We start from the raw sequence: 26,343 nt of genomic DNA on the forward strand, positions 1-26,343 counted from the left end.
TTGTTGATTCAAAGCAACTACGATCTTGAGCTTAACCTACTTGGCCATCTTAGACCTCAAAAGTATTAAAAACTCAACTCTTCTCATTAAATTGACAAATTCTGATGTTGGCATTTGTCACATCTTAGGTTGATTGTGGGTGTATTTGAGTCTGAACAAGGTGCACAAAATACAATTTGGAGCACAATAGTCCATCTATGAAGGTAGTAGCTATCAAATTGTACTATTACAAGTTGCATTGTGGATTTATTATTATGTTTAATCTAAAATCACTTAAAACTTGCTATGTGTTCATTAGATCCAGAATGCTAGACCTGAACCTATTTGAAAATTCATTTGAGCTTTTGAGTTGGACTTATTGAGTTATTGACCCCAAAATCCTATTGCTAAAGCATTATCACATAAAGTTAAAGGTTGAACTACTTGAATGGTAAGGGCTCTGATACTCAAAGATTTGCTTGCTAGTAAACCCTTGTGTGGGTTTTTTGTTTTATAGTAGTCCTTATTCTACTAGAAAACTTTGCTAGCTAGCAAGCAAGGCTTTGTATGTACTTTTAGTTGGAGGAAAATAGTCCTTGTTACACTTAGGAAATGTGATCACAATCCATCTATTATAACATCATGGTTGGAAATAGTTTATCGTCTTGCTATTGCATCATTGTGCATAGTGATCAATAGAAACCCTTAAAATATTATTGATTAGCAAGAGAAATTTAAAAACTCATTGAGACAAGACCCAAGAATTTGCCTTTATGTGTTGGTTCACTAAGTGGAGTTCAGAGTTTTTTATTGGACTGAGTCGAATGGACTTCTTTCCCATTTGCTAGTTTGACTATCAGCTTTCTAGGAGGTCCAGGTTCCATTTGTAATTTGTTTATACACATAGGAGACATGAAGGAGTGAGTGGCAAATTAACATAGTGTGAATTTGAGCCAAACAAATAATTAATCTAGTATAGGTTTGGAGCACATCAAGGAACTATGTAAGTTTATTATTTGTGATGTAGTGAAAAAGCTCAAGCCCATACTTGATAAAGTGGGTATTTCGGGCCAAAGAGAGAACTAATTGAATGCATGAAGGCATGGACCACGTTAAGGAGCTATCCAAGTTGATTGTTGTTTGTGCTTTGGTGAAAAACCTCAAATGAGAAATCTTGCATACTTGGTAGCAAATAAGGTGATCAAGACCTAGCATCATGAAAAGAAAACAATATTGGATAATAAGCTTCACATTAGCTAATAAAAATGTTGTCCAAGTTTCTCGTTTGCATTTGGTGTGTGGCTCATTCAAATTTATTAGAGGAAGCTTCTAGATTAAAAGTAGTACTTAGTCTAGTTGATTTTGATCAAATAAGCAAATTAGTTAACTTGATTCCCTAAATACCATAAATAAATGCCTCAAACTGACACGAAGTGCAAAAATTGGCCGATTAGGTTGGAGCCTTGTAGTTGAGGACTTCAGTTGATTCAAAGCAACTACAATCTTGAGCCTAACCTACTTGGCCATCCTAGACCTCAAAAGTATTAAAAACTCAACTCTTCGCATCAAATGGACCAATTCTGATGCTTGCATTTGTCACATCTTAGGTTGATTGTGGGTGTATTTAAACCTGAACAAGGTGCACCCAAGATAATTTGGAGCCTGCTAGTCCCATCTATGAAGTTAGTAGTTATAAAATTGTACTATTGCAAGTTGCATTGTGGATTTATTATTTTGTTTAATCTAAAATCACTTAAAACTTGCTATGTGTTTATTAGATCCAGAATGCTAGACCTGAACCTTTTTGAAAATTCATTTGAGCTCTTGAATTGGACTTATTGAGTTATTGACCCCAAAATCCTTTTGTTAAAGCATTATCACATAAAGTTAAAGGTTGAACTACTTGAATGATAAGAGCTCTGATCCTCAAAGATTTGCTTGCTAGTAAACCCTTGTGTGGGTTTTTTGTTTAGAAGTAGTCCTCGTTCCACTAGAAAACTTTGCTAGCTAGCAAGCAAGGCTATGTATGTACTTTTAGTTAGAAGAAAAGAGTCATTGTTGCACTTAGGAAATGTGATCCCACTTCATCTATTATAACATCAAGGTTGGAAATACTTTCTTGTGTTGGTATGGTGTCATTGTGCATAGCAGTCAAAAAGAACCCTTGAAATATTATTCGAGTAGCAAGAAAAAATAAAAAACATAGCTATTCAAGTTAGACAATCTTGTAGGCCAAAACATCATGACATGAGTTTCATACTGAGAATTGGAAGGTTCAGTAAGCGAGCTTTTCATTAGACCTAACTCGAGACCATAAGGTCATACAAATTCAAACTTGAGATCCATTGTTACCTTCTATGGTAGCAAACTTAGAAGATTCATTTATCAAGCTTTTCATTAGACCTATTCTAGGAATATAAGCTATGCAAATTTAATCTCGGTCTCCAATGTTTCCTTCTATGGTATGTTCACTATAACTTTTTTCTTCTTATGTGCATGTTGAGAAAAGTAACACCCTAGAAAGTCTTGTATGTGTATACATCAATACACAAGCTGATTGTCCCAATACCAATCATAAGAAGGGAAGCCCTTGAACCCACAAGCATAAGAAAGGGAGCCCTTGAACCCACAATCTTAATGCCAAGTTGGTCTCAGTAATATTTGGTCTCAACATGCAGTTTCTCTGATACTTATTTACATTGTTAAATACTTATCCTAGTGTTGCAAACCCTTTACCTTCTACTTCAATTCCACCAGAAGTATTGCAAGCAAAAGAAAGTGAATGAAGTGATCTTTGCTTTAATTTGGGCTCTAAAGAATACATGAGGAAACTTTGACTCTACTAGGAACTCAAAGGGGGCAATTTGGACATTCATGCAAGAAATTGAAAGAGGAAGTTCTAGAGTTTGTGATAAATATGTTCCTAGTATTGTGCTTAGTACTAATCATGCTACTATGGCAACAACAATCAATCAATTGAGGTTGATCGTTGATCTTTGGCTCACGAGTTTGCTATTTATATAACAACTTGTTTCCCTAATTATGCCATATGGCAACTAGCTATACTTTCATCAATGCCCTATCAAAGACTCGTAAAATTAAGGGTCCGACATCATTGTCATACATACAAATTAAAATTTATTAATTATGCCAACATTACCAATAGACCCATAAGATTTTGCATGTTCAATTACACAAAGGTGTGTTTGAGGACATAATACAAGAGTTTTTTGCCACAGCTAATTAGGTCCTTGGAATGGAGGCCCATCAAACCCACATGTTCAAGTAGAAGTCAAAAGCAAAAGAAGGGCAAGAAACCAAAAAAGAAGCATCAAAAGAAGGAAAGGATGAAATGTCCAAGGGCCATCCCAAGTTCCTTCATTATAGAAAGACAACCCATTTAGAGAAAAAGTGTTGGAAAAAGTATATTTCCTTTGACTTGGTGCAAACTAAAGAGTGACAGAGCTTACTTCTACACCCACCTCTACTTCCACCATTATGATAGAGTTAGTGTTCTTTCACATTCATTAAGTCAAGGATTGTCCTTTAGCGATCTCGTCTTTAGAGAGGCCTTGACTTGTGGATAGCAATGCTACGAGTGACATGAATCACAAGGGTGATTTGCTCTAAGATCTTTGTTCTCAAAAGAATAAAGACACCTTAGGTGATGTCACATTTGTGCCTATCAGAGACATTGACACTTTGTTGTTGTTACCTAACCATCCATTGTTCTAAAGCTCTATACTGAAGGTCTTATTGGAAATCTTAAGAGCCATACTTTTCTTGAGATGTTAAGCTCCACATGAGAGTTGGTATCCATTGTAGGCCTTGATGATGTGGCAGGACTTTACTCACTAGCATGTTAAGTGACTCACACAAAGGATATGCCAGTGATTCTATAGCTGGACTACACCTATATAGTCCAACCCTGGTTATGGCATATTCATTGTGCCATCTCATCTATCCTTAGTGGGTTCACACTTAGTGACCGCATATACATATGTTCTACCACTTTCATATTAGTCTTTTATCATGTTATAGACTAAGTTCTTTTGTGTGGAAGAAGAAGATTTTAGCCCTACTTCTTTATGTGCTCAAGTCTCCATTGTGTGCGCGCTCTTGGTTGCTTTATCTCTCTCTCCTCTTGTTTGTTTACATGGTATCAGAGTAGTCCCACGGCTACACAAAGCTCAATTAAAGGCTGAGGTGAAGGTGATGGAGCACAAAAGCAAGCAAGCAATGGGTAAGAAGCTCATTCATCTTGTTCGATTTTGCCTTGGAATAATATAGCCCTACAGGGACTCGCAATGTTGGTAGGCTGTGGTCTCCACCTAGTTGCAAATTACAGGTTTTGCAAGGTTGCTTGTCTTATTAAAATGTTAGACGATTTTAACTAAATTGTATGTGAGAAGGGAATTTGGAACTACATTGAAGGACACAGGGCACTGGCACTCAAAGTCCCTTTGTGAAATGCTACTGTAGAACAGATAAAGGCTAAGAAGGATTGAGACTAGACATACAGTAAAGTAATGTATTGGCTATCTGTAAGTGGCACAAATAGTATGATAGGCTATTTGCAAGAATTTGAAATCCTTGCTATTGCATGGAAGAATTTGGCAAGGTCGTTTGAGGTAAACACAAAGGCTAGAAAGTTGCAACTGAAGTCAAAGCTGAATCAAGTTAAAAAGAGGGAATTTGTTCATCAATGATTATGCATTAAAGATCAAGAGTGTTGTAGATGCTCTTGGATCTATTAGTGTAGCAGTTGATGATGATGATGATGTTGTGCAAGCATGTTTAGATGGACTTGGAGATGAGTATAATTTGGAAGGTGAAGTTGATCAACAATATCATTCACTACCATGGCAGACAAGGAAGTCCATTGAATAGTTTATGTTGATGAAAAATTTGTTCAACACTACCAACAAAGTTAAATCAAATGCTATTTTTCGGCATTAAGATATCTTTGAAGCTTCACCTTCCAAAGGGAGTGAGAGTGTGTGCATGTGTGTGCACACATAGTAAAATATTTTAGCATGCGATATGTGATTGGACGCGGAGGTGTAGTGGTAGTAGCATGTTTAGACTAACAAAGTTGCCAACTAATAACTACGTGGAAACATGTGCAATAATCACTTGGACGCGTGGGTGTGGTGGTAGGAAGAATTTTAGACCAACATAATCACCAGCTAATAACAATTTTTAGACTACCCAAAGTCACCAGCTAATAGCTACATGGAAGCATGTGCTCCTAAGAGGGGAGCCCAAACTGTGTCATGTACCTAAAGGACATCTTCATCTTTGGTTATCGGGGTCGATCGCTGCCATCATCTCGTGTATGGCTTCTGCAGCTCAATAATCGGCGTCCATGGCAGCTATAAAAGGAAGTCTGGCCAAAAACGGTTTCAGGACATTCGGGATTATCTTCACAACGTTCATCAATGCATCCAGCAATGCAAAATGAGTCGTTGCGAGGTTAGTAAGGCTTCCTCTAACATCATGTTACCGCGGTGCAGATCTTTCATACAATCTCCTGTTCAGTGGCGGCTTCATCATCATCGGTACACCAAGAAGAGTGCAGTGTCGAAATCTTATGTTGCTACAGCGAAATATCAAGTGCTTTTCTGGATTGTGCTCGCTTTTCCATTGCTCGGCTGTCGAGTATCAAAATGGCCCTTTTGGAAAACCAGTTATTGATTGATTTTGAATCCTGTGCAGGAAATGCAGACACTACATGCAGCACATTTTTCTTGTGCGAGATAGCTTAGTTACCACATAGCAATGTCTTTGACCAGGAGACTGTTGGACCCGGGGAGCTCGCAAGACATTGGACGTCCGTCGGGTGACTCTTCCGTCAATGCTGGCCAGTAAGTGTTTGTCCAAGTGTTCGAGTCACGTACGACATTCTCCCTGTGTGGGTCGCAGTGCTGGGATTGCAGGGAGAGGGGGTCTATCTTATCTTTTATAAAAAAACTGGGCTGTTTTGGGATCATCTGCTTGGAATCACCTAAGTTTCCCATTTAACATGTGTGCAGATTCACAGATGTAACTCTCGAAGTTCCAATACTTGGGACAAGGCAAAAGACTACGTCAGCTGTAGCCATCTTGTATGTCATTCTTTTGGTAAGGTTCATTGGGAGTTAGTCTTTGATGGTCACTTTGTGCGGGGATGCGTACTTCTGCAAGGCTTTTGACTATTCATCAAATTACTGTGACAAAGAACGTTTATACTGCTAGATAATATTTGAAATGTCGGATGCAGGGGGTATATGCTGTTGTTGTGATTGCTGGTCCCTGGCTGTTTGCACCTGTAGTCCAGTATTACAGAGCGATTTTGTGCAGCTGCAATGTCTTATTACTGTTATTGACAGGTTTGCTCACTTTAATGGACTCTCTGTTTTATCGGTTTTCTAATGAGCAGTGGATATCTAGACAATACGATTCTACATATTTGTTTTCAAATTGGTTGAGAATTTTAGCAAGAAATTTATTTGTACCTTGTAGATAACTTTTTCTGTGACACGAGGTAAGCTCTCCCTGCCCTAATGTTGTTAATTGCATCTTTAGATTGTATTGCCAAGAGATTTGTCTTTTTGTTTCAGTTATTCTATTTCGAGTTGATGAAGTGCAAGTAAGAGGATCAATGTTTTGTCACTCAATTCCTGCCAAGCTACACTATTCTCCAACCACTGATAATCTGTTCTGAATGCCTAGAACTTCTATCCTCTCAATATGTATTTTGCCTTTTAGTGCCAAGGCTGAGAATAGTGCTAGCTGATCGTGCATCTCTCACCTCAAAATTGGTATTTTACAGGCACTTTGCTGACATTTGCACTACCATGGGACAAGTAGGATTTGGTCATCACAAGGAAGAGAATTGAAGTCATTGTGGAGATATGCTAGGAAAATACTGAGTGTAGGACCAGGATTGAAATACAAAGAACTCAAACAGAAATGCAAAACATGAGATGTAAAAAAACAAACAGAGAAAAAAGAGAACTTTGAAGTGAATGAATGAATGCTGTAAATGAGTGAAAGAGTGTACAAGATGCTCAAATGGTGGAGCTGTCTAACAGTTGATGACTCTTGTGGGAGCTGGTTGATGGAGTAGTTGGAGAGTGATGTCCATTGGAGACAGATCCTGAGTGCTACAACCACTAGTTGGAGCTGAGATGATGCTGAAATTAGAAAGGCAGTAGGTTGGAAACCAAAACACAGCAGCTTTTGGGGCTGAAACTGGTAAATGCAGCAATGTACCGCTTGAAGAGTAGTGTAGAATTGTGTCTGTTGGAGGAGATAAAGGGATGGTCAGATCCAACATCAGAAGACTATCTCAACCACCCATTTAGGGTGTTGGCAACGAAGGAAAGAATAGTGAAGATGTATGGAGGAATGGTGATAAAAGAATTGCCAGTGGAGACAACTCAGGATTTGCTTAAGGGCGTTGTGCATAATGAGATGCATAGATAAATGCTATATTATGAGAATGCGCATGCGACAAGGTGCCACTCGTATAGTGTTTCTCATGGGAAAATTGTTCACTTGCCTAGGTGGCCTTTTACAAATATGATGACAATCATGCAATGTGAAGGGTAGGTATGACAAAGAAGGGAGGTCGATCTCAAAGACAATGTTGAAACCTATAAACACAATGAAAGGGTAGAAACCCTTTCTCAACCATGGACATCGATGCCAAAGGAGGAGGATTCGCTAAGAACCAAGATGGAATCTGATGATGAAGGTAGACTTGACACCCCTTAGCTGGAAGAGCCAAAGGAGAATCACCCATCGGGGAATGTGGAACATGCTTGTACTTGATCTCGAGAGAGGTCTCTCGTGCTAACCAAGTGGTATAGGCAAGCCTGAATCTCAACCTTGAGAGATGGTTGTAATGCTAGTCAAGAAGCATTGAAATAGCAGTCCGATTCTAGGCCTTCTAGCTTTGTTACACACCTCCCGTTCATGAAGGGCATCTCAGCTGAGGTTGCCCGACCTTGTGTACATCCATTTGGCACATGTTTTCGGTCTCCATCGTGCAGTATACATTGTTTTTATTGCGTTTACTGCATCTGCTGCATCATCTATAGTCGGGCGATGTGTTCTACTGCTGCCTTTGTGATTTGCAAGTGCTGTATGGACTGCCATGTTATTATACTTGCGTTTCTACTGTTGTCAGCTTGCCATGTGATTTGATGTCGTAAGCTTGTCACATCATCATCAACTAAACTTGCATTTGGTGTGTCTCTCTCTCTCTCTCTCTCTCTCTCTCTCTCTCTCTCCCCCCTTTGCGCATCTGACACTAATCTAGTACATCATCTACTATGCTTGTGGCTGTCCGATATCTTAGAGGTTGTCTTGTTGTGGTTCGGTATCCATCAGGAGTACGACACACTCTCTTGCCCATTACCTTTGCCTCAGTCCTTGAGACACGAGAATTCGGGGTATAGTTTTCATTCCTTGCTATGGTTTGTTTGCTGCATGAGCATTATATATTCACTTCTCAATCATTCATTCAAATTTCCACTGTGTTCATTGTCTCTGAGTTACCCTAATGCTAACTTTGTTCTGTTGAGTTTATGCTTTGTCATACACTTCCATTTATGTTTTTGCGTTAGGATATTTTTTCACATTGCATCAAAAGAAGGTTTTTCTTTGATGAAAGCTTGGCCTTTGATTTGAAAGTCCTTTGCAAGAAGCAAGAAGAATAGGAGGGCAATATGACTGCGAATACATCTTCACTACATCATCATGATGCTCTTGAGCCCAGCACATTAAGAGACGAGATGGAGTGGGCCTTACAGCTTGCTCCTCCTACTTTCGACATGGTTGGAGAGTCTTCGGACTACCATTTTTCTCTATCACAATCATCTCCATCTCTCTCTCTTTCATCTTTTTCATATACTTCTTCACCTTTATTCACTCCTATGTCGAGTACACGTATCAATACTTCTCAATCTTCTGAATTTACTTCCCCTTTTCCACAAGATATTGGTGATGTTGAAGGATGAAGAAACTCTCCATACCAAGTATTGGTTCATAAGCCCCGAAGAGGGCAGATTTTTCCATGTGAACTCAAGAAAAAGTAAGCAAAAGTTGCAAGATTCATTGGTAAGTGCTCCTTCTTCATCTTTTCCTTTAGATTTTACATCTCATGGTCAAATTAATTTTGATGAATCATCTTTTACTTAATTTGCATTTAATGGACAAAAGGAACCTAAATCATTTTTTGCTACTACATAAATGACAAATCCATTTAATTTGCCATCCATCCCACCCACTAGTTCTACTGCATCTTTCTTTGTTTCCATTAAGTTTACCTTTCATGTCTACACACATTACACCGAGGGGTCCTTCACCCCTAGGCACGCCCTTTAGGACCTTGTCTTTTTTTTAGCTGGGCGGTGACTCCATGATGGAGGTGTGAGCGCGCAATGGAAAGAGGAAAGTGAACATAGAGAGGAGAGAAAGAGAACACAAGAGAGAGAAGGAACAATGTGATTGCAATGGTTGAAAGTACAAAGCTGCAACGGTCAGTCCCAACACGTAGCTCTATATGTTAGTGTGGGTGCCAAACAGTAGTAGGGGGATGAGAGAACGAGGAGAGGGTTGGCTGATTATGAAGGATCAATGATGGATAATGAAAGTGGGAGGGTAGGCTACCTATATATAGACAAAAAAAGAGGGAAAATCCTAAATGTGGTCAAATACCTAAAAAATAGCTAAAAGTGTACAAAAGAAATGCACTAATGTACCCTCCATCTAAAGTGTCTAAAACACATAAAATGACAAACAATGACAATGTTAGAGCTCCTAATGTCCTCATCTCACTCAAATTGAGGTTCACAGGCAGGAGATGACCATACAAGGCACACGTGATTGCTAACACCCCATCTCAGATCGTGGATGTGGTAAAAAGCGAAAGGCGAGGTGGATCTGAGGGTGGCAAGAAGAGTGCCAATGTTGTTATAGTCCATTGGTGAAGAAAGCAGCGAAGAAGTGAAACCCCCTCTCCATATAAACATTCGATCAAATGGAAGGCCACCAAAGGGCAATGGAAGTGGAGAGGCCTCGAATGGATCACTCTAGAAAACTCCACTCGAAGGATGGGTGAGCCAAGCCTCTAACTCAACTATGAGACGATAGTGAGGAACTATCAAAGGTGTCATAAGCTGCACAGAAACACTAGGGATCAAGGGTCAAGTGATAGGGAATGGTGGCTTGATGTGACGAAAAAAAGGAGTACTTGTATAAAAGAAAGGTCCAAAGTAGACTTGAAACCACTTTGAGACAACTCCTCATGATCCTGGGAAGTCCCCTTTGAAACACAAGGGGCCAAGAAATCCACAATTGTGTTACCAATGTCGTCCCCCTTTGAAAGGGATGGGAGGTACGAGGGAACCACTAGAGGAGATAGTGGGGGATGGGGTGAAACCTATGGAATAGATGGTTGTTTCTCCTCATCCATCAAACATACCTTTAATAACAAGACTCTTTTTAATGAGTTGAACTTCACTACTTGGTCAAACCTAATGAGACATGTCCTTGACTCATAGAACCTATGAGATCTTATACAGGGATTGGAATCCTACCCTTATCCCACACTTGTTTCAGAAGAGGTTGTTCGCTCATGGAAGGCTAGAAATGCCTCCACTATTGTCGAGTTGATACAAGGTCTATTACTCGAATTTCATTCATCACAGATTTAGTATTTTGTTTAGCTTTTGAGTATTGGGAATACTTGACTGACCGCTATGCATTAAGTTGGTTAAGTATCAGTACCTTCTTGTTGAGTTTTCTACGACACCAGCTCTTAAGTCCTCAGATGATCATGTCACATTGTTTTTTAACAAGCTGTCGAGAAAATACTTCCACTTTATGCAACAGGTGATCTCATAGCCCACTATACCCACATTCTATGAATTTGAGTATTAGCTATTGTGTTATGCTCGGCTGTTCAATCAGTTTCATAGTTTGACCTCTTTAGAGGAGGCTCTTGTTGTTTCTTCTCAGAAGGGGTAGCAAGGGAAGGGTAAACAAAACCAAAATTTCAATCAAAGTAAAAACAAAACCAAAATCAAAATTAAAATCCATCTAATGAGACCTAAGGAAACTCCTAGTCATCTCTCAAACCTGGGTGATAGAATGTACTGAAGAAAAATCAATGTTGTTAATATTGTGAGAAGGTTGGCTACTTTGATGACAAGTGTTGATCAAAGGCAAGAGACACAACATCTAAAGCTAAGACTCAGACCCTTGCCCCTCAGTTAGGCAACCCCCAACAAGGGGGATAAGATGGTGGCAACCCTTAGTAGAGGCAGTGGTGGCGAGGACAGATACATGCTGCCATTGATCAACTATCACAGTTGACAACGTTCTCAACACCATAGTACTTTTCTGATTGGTTTGTAGAGACCCACATCGTCTCTGTAGAAACATTTGAGGATGTGAGTCTCATTCACATCTATGAGTTGCCTCACGCGACGAGGTGATTGCAAAGGCCCACTTGTCAAAGTCGAGTATTTCAGACCCCCATCAAGGACATTTTCATTTGCCAAGCCCTTGCAGCCGGGCGAGTCCGAGTTGGGAACAACTTGTCAATCAAGCTTTAGGCTTACAGTCACATCAGTTTTGCCGTTGACCACGGCCCAAATTGCTCTACGCTGGATAATACATCCTATGTCTCCCAACTCGGGGTGAACTTATTATCTGTTTAGCAGCATTGCGAGTTGGGTTGAGCAATCTTCTTCTCAACGACTACAGTTGAGGTCCTTGACTCTTAGATTGGGTTTAGTGATTGCTCACAATGAGGCATAGCCTAGTGGCATGTAGCATGTGACAGTTTCTTTCTAAGATGATAGTGAAGGCTCTAAGTTTCACCGCTTTCAAGATTTAGCTGCTGCACGGGAGCCTATGAGCATTGAGCATCTTTTGCATTTTCGCTTAGGACATCTCGGATATGACTCTCTTTATGAGTTGTCTTGTTGATAGATAGTTGATGGCCCTCCACGCTTGAAGCTATCATGGGATATCTGTAAAGCTTATCAACTTGAAAGCAACATCGTATCTTATTCCCTTAGTAGTCTCCACATAGAGCTGAGACGTCTCTTAGATTGATTCATCTTGATCTTTGTGGGCCAACATCCACCACCGCTTTGTGTCAGATGGGAGAGGATCGAGGTGCAGCTGAAGTGCAGTAGACAGTGTGAGAGTGAGAGACAGAGTTGAGCACGACACCCAATGCAATAGTACTGAATAGAGTGTAAGCTGAAAGTACAAATGATAACCCTTATACCTTAGGGTTATAAGGGGCTGTTCACACCCGAACACAGTAAGTGCCCGTAAGTGTGCACCACAAGCACATACAAAATAGTACACATAATCTGGGGGAAAAAACCTCTCCTACCGAGAGTAAAAAGTGCCCCAGTGTCCTAGTGATCACCCGCACACTCCCATATGAGCGTAGGCGTAAGTAAGGCGTGTGAGATACCCAACACTTTGAACGGTGCATTGTACTTTTTTGGATTGTGGATGATTATTCTAGATACATGTGGGCGTACTTTCTCAAGCATAAGTCCAATGCCTTCACATATTTTTCTGCTTGGATATTTTTGGTATATAACCATACTAGTTGTCGTATAGAATGTGTAAGTTCACCTCCCATGAGTTTTCAAGTTTCTATAGGAGCATGGCATCTCACACCATCTTACCTCTACCAACTTCTCTTCCCACAATGGGGGTGTAGAGCGTAGGAACATGACCATCATGAACATGGTACACTCTATATTATTTGCAACAGAGCTCCTTGATCGCCTTTGGGTTGAGGCTATTAACACTTTGTACATCCTCAATCGGTGCCTGATTGCGGTTGTCTCTTAGAGGACTTTGCATGAGGCATTTTTTGGCTCTTGGCATATGTAGTTTCCCACTTTAGAGTCTTTGGGAGTCGTGCCTACATGCATATCCTTGATGATAAAATAGAGAAGCTCACTCCTTGAGTTGATCTCCTAATTTTTGTAGGATACTCCTTTAAAGTGAAAGCCTATCATCTTTTTGATTCTCAGACAAACAAGGTGATTGTTAGGAGAGATGTAGTATTTGATGAGGGGAACATTGTCCAGTTTTTTGCATTGGACTCCAAGCCCTTTTCTCACATTATTCCCTCGAAGATAGTACCTTCTAAGCTGAGTCTACTACCCACTCCTCACCCACCTGTAGATTCTTTAGCTCCTAGGCCCTATCTGCGAGACTCGTTGCCTCGTTGGTACCAGTGGACCATGCAAGATTCGAGGATCCTTCCACTAGATTCCACTTTGGAGGGCCCTAAAAGATTTGCACGTTGGCTTGCATATCTAGCATCTTTTACATCACTATTACTGACTATATATTGCATTTCGAGCTAGATAATTGGCAGGAGTCTCTTTAGTATCCTCAATGATGAGAGGCCGTGGAAAAAGAGCTTGAGAGTATTGATTGAAATGAGACTTGGACCTTGATGGATTGTCTGAGTCATAAGAAAGTCATTGGGATAAAGTGGAATTTTAGGACTAAGCCAAAGAGTGATGGGCCTTTAGCCACATACAAGGCTTGCCTTGTGGTGCAAGGGTTTTGACAGAAGCAAGGCATTGACTATGAAGAGACTTTTGCTCCTGCTTCGCGGTTGATATCATTTTGTTTGTTGCTTGCGCTTGCCGCTCACTACGGTTGGCTGATCTATCAAATGGACGTCAAAAGTGCCTCTCTGAACGGTTATTTGGAGGAGGAAGTCCATGTGGAGCAGCTACTTGACTTTTCTTTTGCTGACTAGAAAGATAAGGTCTTTCACTCTCGGAAAGCTCTTTATGATTGAAGCAAGCACTACCGGTCTTGGGTCCAGAGGATGAATGAGTTTCTTAGAACTCACGGATACCATTCTATCCATTATGACCCAAACTTTACATGTATGCATCACTTAAGAGGGGATCAACTATATCTTACTATACGAAGATAATTTACTTATCATTGGCTTAGATTTTGCTACCATAATAGAAATTAAGGCTAAATTTTGTTCTACTTTTGAGATGATAGACCTTGATTTGCTGTCTTTCTTTTTGGGGATGGAGGGTGTTCTATTTGGGGGAAGTATTTTTGTGTTACAATAGAAGTACGCTCTTCAGTTAGTGGACCAGTATTGCATGGATCAAACATGGCTTGTGGCCACGTCTCTTGATCCCAATGTCCATCTTTCTAAGGATATCGTAGGTCATCCCTTCGCCAAGCATACCTGCAGATTTGTGGTAGGAAAACTCCTTTGGTTGATTCACTGTAGGCTAGATTTAGCTTACTCAGTTAGTTTGCTTAGTCAGTATTTCACTACATCTAGAATGTCACATTTAATTGCATATCTTCGTGTTTTGAGATATTTACGGTGTACCTATTCTTATGGCCTAGCTTCTAGTTTTGGTTTATGTTTGCAGGGGTACATTGACTCTGATTGGGTAGGAGATCTGACACCCGGGGTTCCCATGGCGGCTCTCTCTTTACCTTGGGTATGCACTCATCTCTTGGGCCAGTTGTAAGCAGGAGTCAATGGCAGCTTCCATGGTGGAGGTTGAGTATAGGGCTTTTTTTGATGGTACCACGGAGGCTATTTACTTGAGGAGCTTACTGGCAGCACTTTAGTTTCCATGCGATTCTTCCACCATTGTCTACTGTGACAATTAGAGTGCCATTGCCCTTGCGGATAATCTAATCATTATATCACAGATGCGGCACGTGGAAGTTTACTTCCACTTCACCAGAAAGTACGTTGAACTAGCACCATCCATTTAGAGTTTGTGCCTTCATTAGGCAATTTTGCAAACATATTGGTCAAAGTGATCAATCAGCCACCATTGGTGTTGCAATATATTCTACCTAGGATTGGCTTGGGTATACTCTTTCCTACTTCTTTAGATTGATAGGGAGAGGGTGATTTCCTCTAGTTTTCCCTTTGAGTTTGAGAGGGGGCAACTTTCTTCTCTTGGTGGTGATAGGATGTTGTTTATAGTTTCTTTTCAGACAGTATGTATAATGTATTTTGAATCTTTATCCACATCATAAGAATGACATGATTGTAAAAGGATGCTTGAGCAAGTGAATAATTTGCTTGTGAGGGCACTGTCCAAGTAGCGTCCTTGCATAGCATTTTGCATGAGTATGATTATGCTTGCATTGCCTCTTGTATAACTCTATTGCATTGGCATTTTGTTATTGTAAACATGCATTTGTGTGCGTTTATCCCTTTTCTGTCTTTTGGAGTGGTCAACTTTGGATCCACCATATTTGTAGCATTGTACACGATAGTCTCCCTTGCTTGGTTAGCTTTGTTGGCTTGCTTTATGTCCACTTTTTTTCCTCTCCATATATGCACCATATTTGCTTCACACACACTTTACCTATTCCTTCATCATAATCGACACCTAGCAGTGGTAGGGATAGCTTGCTTATTTTGTGAAAGCCTTTGGGTTTGTCCACTAGTCTCCTGTTTGTTACTTAATGGACCGCCACCCATAATTTTTGAAACAAACACTTATTTAAATCACCAAGAAAAAAAAAACCCGGTTCCATCCACCTTTGTAGGACTTGGTAGGCATTGGATAGTTGACGTGCACCCTTGATTCGATCTAGCCTCTCTGGGATGGCTACTTGGACTCCCTTAGTAAGATAACCATTCCCTTGGTAGTCTTGGTAGGCCATTGGGTAGCCACCGTGTATCCTTTGTCCGATGCCTTGGCTGCTTTCGGGTGGGATGCCTTGGCGTACAAACAAAAACAACCAAACACACAAAACTTTGGTTAGCCTTTCTTTCTAGCTCATTTTTTGGACTTGAGAGGGGGTGTTGAGCTAAAATAAGCATTACATGCTGAATTAGCCTCTTAGAATGCCCCAAAAATGCACAATTGAGGAAAACCCTAAAATGGTACATGGTTTGAGAGAGTTTAAAACGGTGTGTGGTAGGAGGTCTTGAAACTTTTTATAAATAGGTAGGCTGCCTTCCATTCTGCCTAGTCTCGTTTTTGCAGGTTTTAGGCCTTCTAGCTTCGCTGCCTGCATCCCATTCGTGGAGGACATGTGAGTTGAGACTGCCCAACCTTATCTACATCCATTTGATACTTGTTTCTAGCCTTCCTTCACGTAGTCTGCACTGTTTTTGTTGCGTTTACTACATCTGTTGTGTCATCTATAGGTGGCAATGTATTCTACTGCTACGTTTGTGATTTGTGGGTGCTGTATGGATTGCCATATCATCATATGTGCGTTTTTACCACTGTCAGCTTGCCATGTCATCATACTTGCGTTTTTGTCGCTGTCAGCTTGCCACATCATCATTAGCTGAATTTGCATTTGTTGTTTCTCTCTCTCCTCTGCGCGTCTGACATTGATCTAGCACGTCATCTGCTGTGTTTGTTGCTATCTAATATCTTGGAGGCTGTCTTGTTGCGTTTTGGGATCTGTAAGGAGTACAACACACTCTCTTGCTCATTACCTTTGCCTCGGTCATGGAGACATGAGAGTTCGAGTTATAGTTTCATTCCCTACACTGTTTGTTTGGTGCATGAGCATTGTATATTCAATATTCAGTCATTCATTCAAATTTCCATTGTGTTCGTTGTCTTTGAGTTACCCTAACCCTGTATTTTGTTGAGTTTATGCTTTGTCGTATGCTTTCATTAATGTTTCTACATTAGGATATTTCTTTACATGTGCTAGGGTTAGCAAAAGAAAACATTGAGTGTACAACCATGATTGAAACATAGAGAACTCAAACACAAACGCAAAATAAAACATTGAGTGTGCAACCATGATTGAAACATAGAGAACTCAAATACAAATGTAAAAATGCAAAACGCTAGAAGATGAAGGATTATCTTGTGGAACACCTTTGATCATAGAGTTCTCTTCAAATCCATATTGTACTTACTATTGAATTAGGTTTCCTAGTTGACTTATAGTCGATCCCTGCATAATTGAAAAAGCATTATAGACATAATTAGACTTTACTAAAAAATGGATTGTATAAACTTGCTATCGGGCTTGATTTTGAAGAATTTGAACTTTTTGTTCTCGAGTGAATAGTTTGTACTCAACTAGGAGATGATTAGCCTCATCAACGGAGTTCTCTGATTGAGATGTACATTGTGAAAGTATGCCTGAGAGCCTCCATTGTAGTAGATGGAGAAGAGCTAGGCCTCGATGAATGATCCCTAGAAGAAAGGTTAGTGAATGGAGCATTGTCCTTCATTTCAAGACCATAATGCCTGAGAGCCTCCATTGTGGGAGTAGCATGCGAAAACATCATAAGATCTAGAAATGGAGTGGTCTGAGCCATCGTGAATCATCATGTGATATGTAGGGTTGTCCACGTCTAGGTCATTTCATTAGTGGATGCCTACTCAGTGGTGCGCCACCCTAGACAGTTTGTGCCTATAAATAGGCCATCACTCCATTCATTCGTCACCTCTTTCGGTCATTCTTCTCCAGTCCTTCTCTGTCTCATCAGACACCCTTTACTTCTCTCTCCAGTCCTTCAATTGCTCTCACATCCCTTATGGCAGACATTGTGGTTCGTAGTTTGTGGCTGCCTACTCCATCTTCATCCTCTGCTGTAGCGCTCTGTTCCACATCATCAAGCCTTTGCGTTTTGGAGCTTCCCCCTATATGGCGTCAGCATTCATCCATTGGTGATAGCTTTTTCTCCCTTTAGGCATTATACATTTTTGCGTTTGGATGTCTGGAGGCCTTCCTCTTGCTTGGAGTCATCATTCCTAGCTTGGTGTGAGCACTCTCCTTCTTGACGTCAGTCTTTAGGCACCTAGCGTTAGCTCATTGAGCCCCTGGTATTTGCATTTTGCTATTTGGGTATATCCTTATTATTTGGCGTCATCATCTAGCACTTGGCATCAACATTTGGGCTGCTCTCCCTGTGTTTGACAGCTTCGACACACTCTGGGATTTGCATTTGCTGCCCATGCATCTCCTTGGTATCTGAGGATTGCGGTTCGCTCCCTTGATAGTTGGCGATCATCTTCCTCATCACTGATAGCATCAAAGGACTGCGATTTGCTCCCTCAGTAGCTGTCCTTCTCCTTTCAATGATTACTTTGATAGCCTATTGCTCGAAGGACTATGTTTTGCTCCTTTCGTTGTACAGATTCCCTAGGTGCTGCTGCTTGATTAAGACAGGATAGTGCAAACATCTTCTGAGATTCGACTATGTTGTATCAACTTTTCTTCTCATAGCATGATTTAGTGTATCATCACCGTGTTCTATGTTTTCTGACTTTCTCTTCTCTCTCAGTATTTGCCGTAAACACTCTATATTTCTCCCCACAAACCCGATTGTCTCTCTAGTCTCTTAGTCATTTTTTGACATGCTATTAGAGCCGGAGGTGCTCAATGAGCCACAAAGATTCTCTGCATTAGAGAAGGCAAAGACAAGTTGCAGGTTCGTATCATCTATTGATTTCCCCCTTCTGTTGCATCATCGCGAGAGAGAGATACCCTTCTCTTCCTCTCCCTCCCACCTTCCCTTTTATAGGTTGACACTCTAGTGGTATGACTTCACCAGAGGCAAATGGAAAAACCATTGGGTGCTCCTCTTCAGGCATCATCGAATCTCCTACTGATGCTTGCTGACATGGACCTTTGCTCCCTACATTGTCGGAGTACATGCGTCTATCCCTAGGCACTCGTGCCACCTCTCCCTCTAGGCCATAGAGTTTATTTTGCACAGGGCTTCAGATTTTTATGCTCAACGCAATAAGACACATCCAATGCACACTAGGATCGTCAGGCGCCATGGCCTCCTCGTGACCACCACAATGCGCTATGGAGGTTGTTTCTACTTCTTTTGGGGTTTCAAGACTGCCACTTGGACAACATGTGGTTGTGCAATCCGCTCCCTCGAGAGAGAATGAATGTTGGATATTGTCCCCTTGATAGTCCGCTTCTTCGAGAGCTAGTGGTTGTTCGACATCTTCCATTACTTTGGCTCCATAGTCTACTCCATTGAGAGACATCGATCGTTGCCTATTGGCTTAGCATGAACCTCACCTTTCTCCACTTTCAACTACTCAGGTGCGAGAGGCCACCTCTAGGAGTTCTTCAATATGAGTTTTTAGATTCCCTATCTCTGGTAGAGGGGGATGTACTTTCTTTGCCCTCAGAAGGGGCTCCTACTTATTTTTCGGCTTTACAGGGGGACCTCTCCCTCACCACCCTCAGGGGAGCACCTACTCATCATGAAGTTCTTCACCCACCATTTACTCTTTGGGGATGGTTGTCTTCGAGCAGCCATTTCTCGTATTTATACTGAGGATCTTCAAGTACCCCTAGATCGGGGCCTTGGAGGTTCAGCTGCGACTTGGTGATGAGGCCTTCGTATTCCTTCCAAGATGAAGTTATGGAGCTAATAATGGCTTCTCTCCCAAGGTGGAGTTAGGTTTTATAGTTCATCTCGTCTACTGTTCCTTACTACAAGTTACCTTTCAGGTGGAAATATTGGATCTTTGGAATCCTCTACATCTTCTTTATATCTCTCTTCACTCCCCTTTCTTTGTCTCTTTTTGGGCCTGAGAGGGGGTTTTTGAGAATCCACTTCTTCACTTTCCACACTTCATTTAGGGTTTGTCATTGACAGCCCTAGAAAGGGTTGGTGTCCACATTTTGGTCGTTTCTTAAGTGGGCGCCCACCTAGATAGCTTATGCCTATAAATAGGCCGTCGCTTCATTCATTCTTCACCTTCTTCGGTTATTCTCCACTACTCTCCCTTCATCATCAAACACCCTTCCCTTCTCTCTTGAGTCCTTCCATTGCCCTCACACCCCTTTCATCCGCTTCAGGTGCTCTATTCCACATCATGAGGCCTTTGCATTTTGGACCTTCCCCCTATTTGGTCTCAACATTCATATATTGGCGATAGCTTTTTCTCCCTTCAACCATTATTCATTCTTTCGTTTGGCTGCCTAGAGGCCTTCCCCTTGCGAGGCGTCATCGTTCCTAGCTTGGCGTTAGCACTCTCCTTCTTGGCATCAGCCTTCTGACACTTAGTGTCAGCTCCTTGAATCCTTCATATTTTCATTTTGTTGCCTGGGGACATTTTTATGATCTGGTGTCATTATCCAACACTTGGTATTATCATTTGGGCTGCTCTCCTTGCATTCGACAGCTTCGACACACTCTAGGATTTGCGTTTGCTGCCCAAGCTATATCCCACGCATTTCAGGACTGCGGTTTGGTCCCTCGATAGTTGGTGATCATCTTCCTCATCTCCGATGGCATTAGAGGACTGCGGTTTGCTCCCTCAACAGTTGTCCTTCTCCTTCCAGTGATTACTTTGAATGAATACTGTGTAGAGGATTGCGTTTTGCTCCCTTCGTTGTGTAGATTCCCATAGGTGCTGCTACTTGATTTAGACAGGACAGTGCAGTCATCTTTTGAGCTTTAGCTTTGCCGTATTAACTTTTCTTCTCATAGCATGATTTAGTGCATCATCATTGTGTTTTTCTGTGTTTCTGAGTTTCTTTTCTCTCTTAGTGTTCACCATACACACATTGTGTTTCTCCCCGCAAACCTTACCGTGTCTTCGGTCTCTTAGTCACATTTTGATATGGTATTAGTGTCAGAGATCATAGCCTGTTTTCAGGCAGCAGCTGCACAGTCCAGCTGCACAGTCGGACTGTGCAGTCGGACTGCCACGTGGCAGTCCGACTGCCTGCAGCCGATTTTTATCAGGCTGCGCCCTATTTTGGCGCCCCATTCCAGGCAGATTTTCGCCTATTTATTGCTGACGTTTTCAGCAGTCTGGCGATCATTCTCTGTCGCAGATTACAGACCGGTGCCGTGCAGATCTCTGTCTCTGTTCGCAGATTTCTGACAGCAGACAGTGCAGACTGCAGCAGACTTCGAGGTGGACAGCAGGTCGCATCGTCGAGGTGGAGACACGCAGTCCAGCGCACTGCGCCCGTGTATATCTTTGTATTCAGCATTCTTTATACAGCAGATCTTCAGTGTACACTGTCTCTTTCTCTCCCTTCTCTCTCTGCGTTCTCTCTCTCTCAGTCCTACGCTTCCGCACCGCTGCACTCTGACATGGCATCAGAGCAGTGTTTGAGGGCTGACTGAGCGCAGAATTAACCTGAAGAGGAGTTTCCATCGCGACACAAATTTGCGTTTTTTGCGTTTAAGGGCAGACAGGAGGGCTGCGCCTTGGAACAAGGCTGAAACGAGTGTGGGCGCACAGGAAAGGAGTACAGGTGGTGGCTTTGCTGCTGTTTACTGCTGTTTTACGCGGAGAAAGTTTGAGTTTTCAACCTAAAAGTGCAGGTTTTGCTTTTTCATCGCCTCCGGCGGGTGAAGAAGCTTCGGGACGCAGAAGAGCCTTAGCAGGCTGAGTTTACCCAGTCAGAGGGGGCTGCTTTTGCGTTTGAGAAGGCATTGCAGGTGAAGATGTCTACAGAGATGGACTTGGAGTTCCAGGCGATTATGGACCGGAAGGTGCCTGTCCTACCGGCTCTTCCTACAGATCAGAAGCTCGACGGCGACAACTACCGCATTTGGCGCGTTATGATGTTGGCCATACTGGAGTCCTATGATTTGGCGGAGTTGGTACAGGAAGATATTGACCGGCCTTCGGTAAGAGATGAGTCCAAACTCTCTTCCGATGCTCGTGCGGAGTTGGCCAGGGCCCAGTCTCATTGGGACAAACTGAATGCCAGGATTCGATCCTTTCTCTTTCTATCATGCACTACAGCCGTGATCGCTCACATCGAGCACTTGACGGTGGCTCGTGAGATATGGCTGGAGCTTGATCAAATGTACAATCGGATGACCCTGATGAAGAGGGTTTCTTTGGAGGTACAGATGCGGACCTTGTCCGTCAATAAGTCTTCTTCGCTAAGGGAACACATTAACAAGCTAAGGCAGCTACAGATGCAGGTTCAGAATGCGGGGAAGCCGATCTCCTCCGAAGACATGGCGATTACACTCTTGTCCCAGTTGCCGCCACGATTCGGTACATTTTACTCTGCCCTTATTGCTTCAGGGCGAGAGTCTACTCTTCGGTGGGAGGAGTTGGTTCCTATGGTCTTGGACCAAGAGGAACAGTTAAAGGGACAGAATGCTTCCAAGACGGAGGCGTTGACAGGTCAAGCCTCTCAGAAGAAGGGGAAGGACCAAAAGAAGAAGAAGGGGGATAACAAGTCCAAGAAGGACAAGGAGAAGGACAAGGACAAAGACTCCACATGCCATATTTGTGGAAAGACTGGCCATTGGAAGAAGGATTGCCCTGACAAAGACTCGAAGGACACCAAGAAGAAGGAAACCAAGGATTCTGGAGCGGTGGCTGCACCCTCATCAGCTGCATTTCTACATCTAGTAGTCATTGAGGACGCTTCACCGAATGCTTCTGATGCTGCGATGGCGGCTTCCCAATCTCGAGAGTGGATTATTGATAGTGGTGTCTCACGGCACATGACTCCTTCATCAGATGGTGTTGCCCAGCTGCGCCCGTCGCGTGGGCAGGTTCTCATTGGAGACAGCTCTTCAGTTTCTATTGCAGGTCGGGGTAAGATGCAGCTTATTCCGGATGGACGAGGTGGCACCCATACCTCAGAGGTTTTGCATGTACCAGGATTGGGGTACCATCTCCTTTCAGTCCATAAGATTTGCTCCCTTGGTCTTCTGGTGGAGTTTGACAGTTCTACAGTGCGAGTCCTTGATTGTGAATCGAGGAAGGTTCTATCATCTGGATATGAGGAGAACGGCATTTACAAACTGAAGTCTTCCACTGCCCTCTCTACTCTTCTTCTTACCTCACAGTCACAGTCTGAATTATGGCATGCTAGGTTTGGTCACCTGAACTATGACTATCTTCGGAAGGCGTCACGGGGACAGCTTGTTCGAGGGTTGCCGGATATAGTGGTGAGCCAGCAGCCATGTGTCTCCTGCATAAGGGGGAAGCAGCATAGGGATGCCATTCCCCACACCGCTTCGCGGCGGTCTACTTCACCGATGGAGTTAGTATCTACGGATCTATGTGGCCCTATGAGGAATGAGTCCCTGCGTGGGAGCTCGTACTTCATGCTGATCGTGGATGACTATAGCAGGATGACATGGGCCTATTTTTTGGCACTAAAATCAGAAGCTTTCTCGCACTTCAAGGATTGGCTTCTCTTTGTGGAGAACCGATCAGGCCGGCAGTTGAAGACCTTGCGATCCGACAAGGGAGGTGAATTTGTCTCTAATGAATTTGCTCGGTTTTGTGCAGATAGAGGAATTCACCAGGAGTTTGCCAATACGAATACTCCACAAGAAAATGGTATTCTCGAACGGAAGAACCGCAGTGTGATCGAGATGGCGCGCACCATGATGGAGCACCGACAGACCCCCCAGGTTCTGTGGGCCGAGGCTGTGGCTACTGCAGTCCACATTCTTAATCGATCTCCTACTTCGGCCGTGGAAGGGATGACTCCATTTGAGGCATATTTTGGGTCGAAGCCAGATGTTTCTTACTTTCGGGTCTTTGGGTGTGATGCCTATGTTCACATTCCCAAAGCTCACCGTGACAAATTCGAAGCGGCTTCCCGCAAACAGGTATTTGTTGGCTATAGCTCCCAGTCCCAAGGCTACCGACTCTATGATCCCGTCAAGCGGGATGTATATACTAGCCGTGATGTGCGGTTTGTGGAGGTTCCGGCTTCTTCAACGGGTGAGGAGCATCCCGTTCTTGGAGATCCAGGGGAGAGTTTGGCTCCTTCTACAGTTCCACTGGAGCCTGTGCCGTTTGATTATGATTCTGTTTCTGACACAGAGTCTACTGTTCCACCGGATCCTTCTGAGGAGTTACCCCCGGTGGACATTCCAGAGTCTTCTACTGATGGAGAACGACGAGGGGAGGTTCGGCCTCCTCCTCACTGGGCCCGTGACACACTCCGTGATTCAGGGATCGAGGGGGTTCCTGAGGAGTGGGGACCGCAGGATGGTCCGCGGCGGTCACGGAGGCACCAGGCGCATTCTTCGGAGCTTGTGTGCTCCAATTATTGTTTGATGTCCCGAGTTATGCAGGATCAAGAGCCCACCTCCGTGAAGGAGGCTTTACAGTCCGCCCCATGGAAGAAAGCTATGGAAGCTGAGTTGGAGGCTATTGAGAGGAATGGCACTTGGTCACTTGTGCCACGCCCTCGAAGAAGAAGGTGATTGGAGTCAAGTGGGTCTTCAAGACCAAATATCTCAGTGATGGTACTTTGGATAAGCACAAGGCTCGCCTTGTTGCTAAGGGTTTTGCCCAGCGCCCAGGGATTGACTGTCATGACACCTTTGCCCCTACAGCTCGTATGGCAACCATTAGAGCTGTTCTTGCTTTGGCTGGCCATAGGAGATGGCCTGTTTATCAGCTGGATGTGAAGTCGGCCTTCCTGAATGGTGATTTGAAGGAGGAGATCTACGTTGAGCAGCCTCCTGGCTTTGGTTCTTCAGATGGGAAAGTCTACAGGTTGAAGAAGGCCCTGTATGGTCTCAAGCAGGCCCCGCGAGCTTGGAACGAGAAGATTGATTCGTTCCTCCAGACTCAGTTGGGATATCGGCGGTCCAAGGCCGATCCGCAGCTGTATGTTCACACTTCCGAGGATGGTTGTGTGCTGTTTGTATTATATGTTGATGATTTGATTGTCACAGGTGATGATGCACAGCAGGTCCAGGAGACAAAGTCAGCTTTACATCGGACGTTCGAGATGACGGATTTAGGGCTACTCCATTTCTTTTTAGGACATGAGATTTTTCAGTCTCAGAGGGGGATCTTTCTCTCCCAACAGAGATATGTACAGGAGCTCTTGGTGTCTTTTGAGATGGAAGATTGTCGGGCCCTCTCTACTCCTATGGATCCGAACTGGAAGGCCATTTCCCACTCAGCTTCTCCTTTGGCGGATGCTTCCCGCTATCGACAGTTGATAGGGTCTTTGATTTGGCTTCTCAACACCAGGGTTGATCTATGTTTTGCTGTTGGGCTCTTGGCGGGGTTCATGAGTGAACCTAAGACGGTGCATTGGCAGGCTGCTCAGAGGATACTTCGGTATCTGAGGGGGACGTCTGATTTGGGGATTCATTACCCCGCAGGGACAGATGGGTCAGATCTTGTACTTGCAGGTTGGAGCGACTCGGATTGGGCCGGTGACGTGGACCACAGGCGGTCTACAACAGGTTACTGTTTTACTTTGGGTGCAGGTGTTATTTCTTGGAGTAGCAAGAAGCAGCCCACGGTAGCCCTTTCGTCTACTGAGGCGGAGTATCGGGCCGCGTCTTCCACCACATGCGAGGTTGTGTGGCTTCGGAGACTGTTGGAGGAGCTTGGGTGCCCCCAGACTCGTCCTACATTGCTGCGATGTGACAATGAGAGTTGCATTGCCTTGGCAAGGAACCCTGTTTTTCATGCCCGGACGAAGCACATTGAGATCCAGTACCACTTCATCCGAGAAAAGCTTTTGGATGAGACCATCACTGTGGAGTATTGCAAGACGGAGGATAATCTTGCGGATTTGTTTACGAAGGCGCTTCCTCAGGCTCTACTTCGGCAACATTCCAGATCCCTCAGACTTCTGCCCTGTCCAGGCTCTGAGAGGGGGTGTCAGAGATCATAGCCTGTTTTCAGGCAGCAGCTGCACAGTCCAGCTGCACAGTCGGACTGTGCAGTCGGACTGCCACGTGGCAGTCCGACTGCCTGCAGCCGATTTTTATCAGGCTGCGCCCTATTTTGGCGCCCCATTCCAGGCAGATTTTCGCCTATTTATTGCTGACGTTTTCAGCAGTCTGGCGATCATTCTCTGTCGCAGATTACAGACCGGTGCCGTGCAGATCTCTGTCTCTGTTCGCAGATTTCTGACAGCAGACAGTGCAGACTGCAACAGACTTTGAGGTGGACAGCAGGTCGCATCGTCGAGGTGGAGACACGCAGTCCAGCGCACTGCGCTCGTGTATATCTTTGTATTCAGCATTCTTTATACAGTAGATCTTCAGTGTACACTGTCTCTTTCTCTCCCTTCTCTCTCTGCGTTCTCTCTCTCTCAGTCCTACGCTTCCGCATCGCTGCACTCTGACAATTAGAGCTAGAGGCACCTAGTGAACCATGAAGATCCTTTTCATAAAAAAAGGAAAAGACAGGTTGTAGGTTCAACACCATCTATTGATTTCTCCCTTCTGTTGCATCACTAGGAGAGAGAGATGCCTTTCTCTTCCTTTCCCTCCCACCCTCCCTTTTACAGGTTGACAGATAGGACAATGCAGTCATCTTTTGAGCTTCAGCTCCGCCGTATTAACTTTTCTTCTCATAGCATGATTTAGTGCATCATCATTGT

The 26,343-nt window shown here is 43.3% G+C and overlaps 1 protein-coding gene across 4 annotated transcripts in view; it reads left to right on the forward strand.

Moving 5' to 3' along the window:
* Positions 1-5,186: 5,186 nt before the first annotated feature.
* The window catches only part of LOC148037394 (protein FIP1-like), an 80,622-nt gene continuing 59,465 nt past the window's right edge, over positions 5,187-26,343 (forward strand). For 2 of the 4 annotated variants that reach the window (XM_087676301.1, XM_087676303.1), the window contains exons 1-4: positions 5,191-5,454; positions 5,698-5,846; positions 6,015-6,102; positions 6,242-6,350. In XM_087676301.1, the coding sequence (XP_087532427.1) occupies positions 5,761-5,846; positions 6,015-6,102; positions 6,242-6,350 (283 nt within the window). In that variant the 5' untranslated portion in view covers positions 5,191-5,454; positions 5,698-5,760. The other 2 variants (XR_015690645.1, XM_087676302.1) reach the window with 2 other exon arrangements.

This window comes from Lygodium microphyllum, chromosome 4 (genome assembly GCF_053477565.2).
Source record: "Lygodium microphyllum isolate KBCC chromosome 4, Lygodium_microphyllum_v1.1.10, whole genome shotgun sequence".
Lineage (NCBI taxonomy): Eukaryota > Viridiplantae > Streptophyta > Polypodiopsida > Schizaeales > Lygodiaceae > Lygodium > Lygodium microphyllum.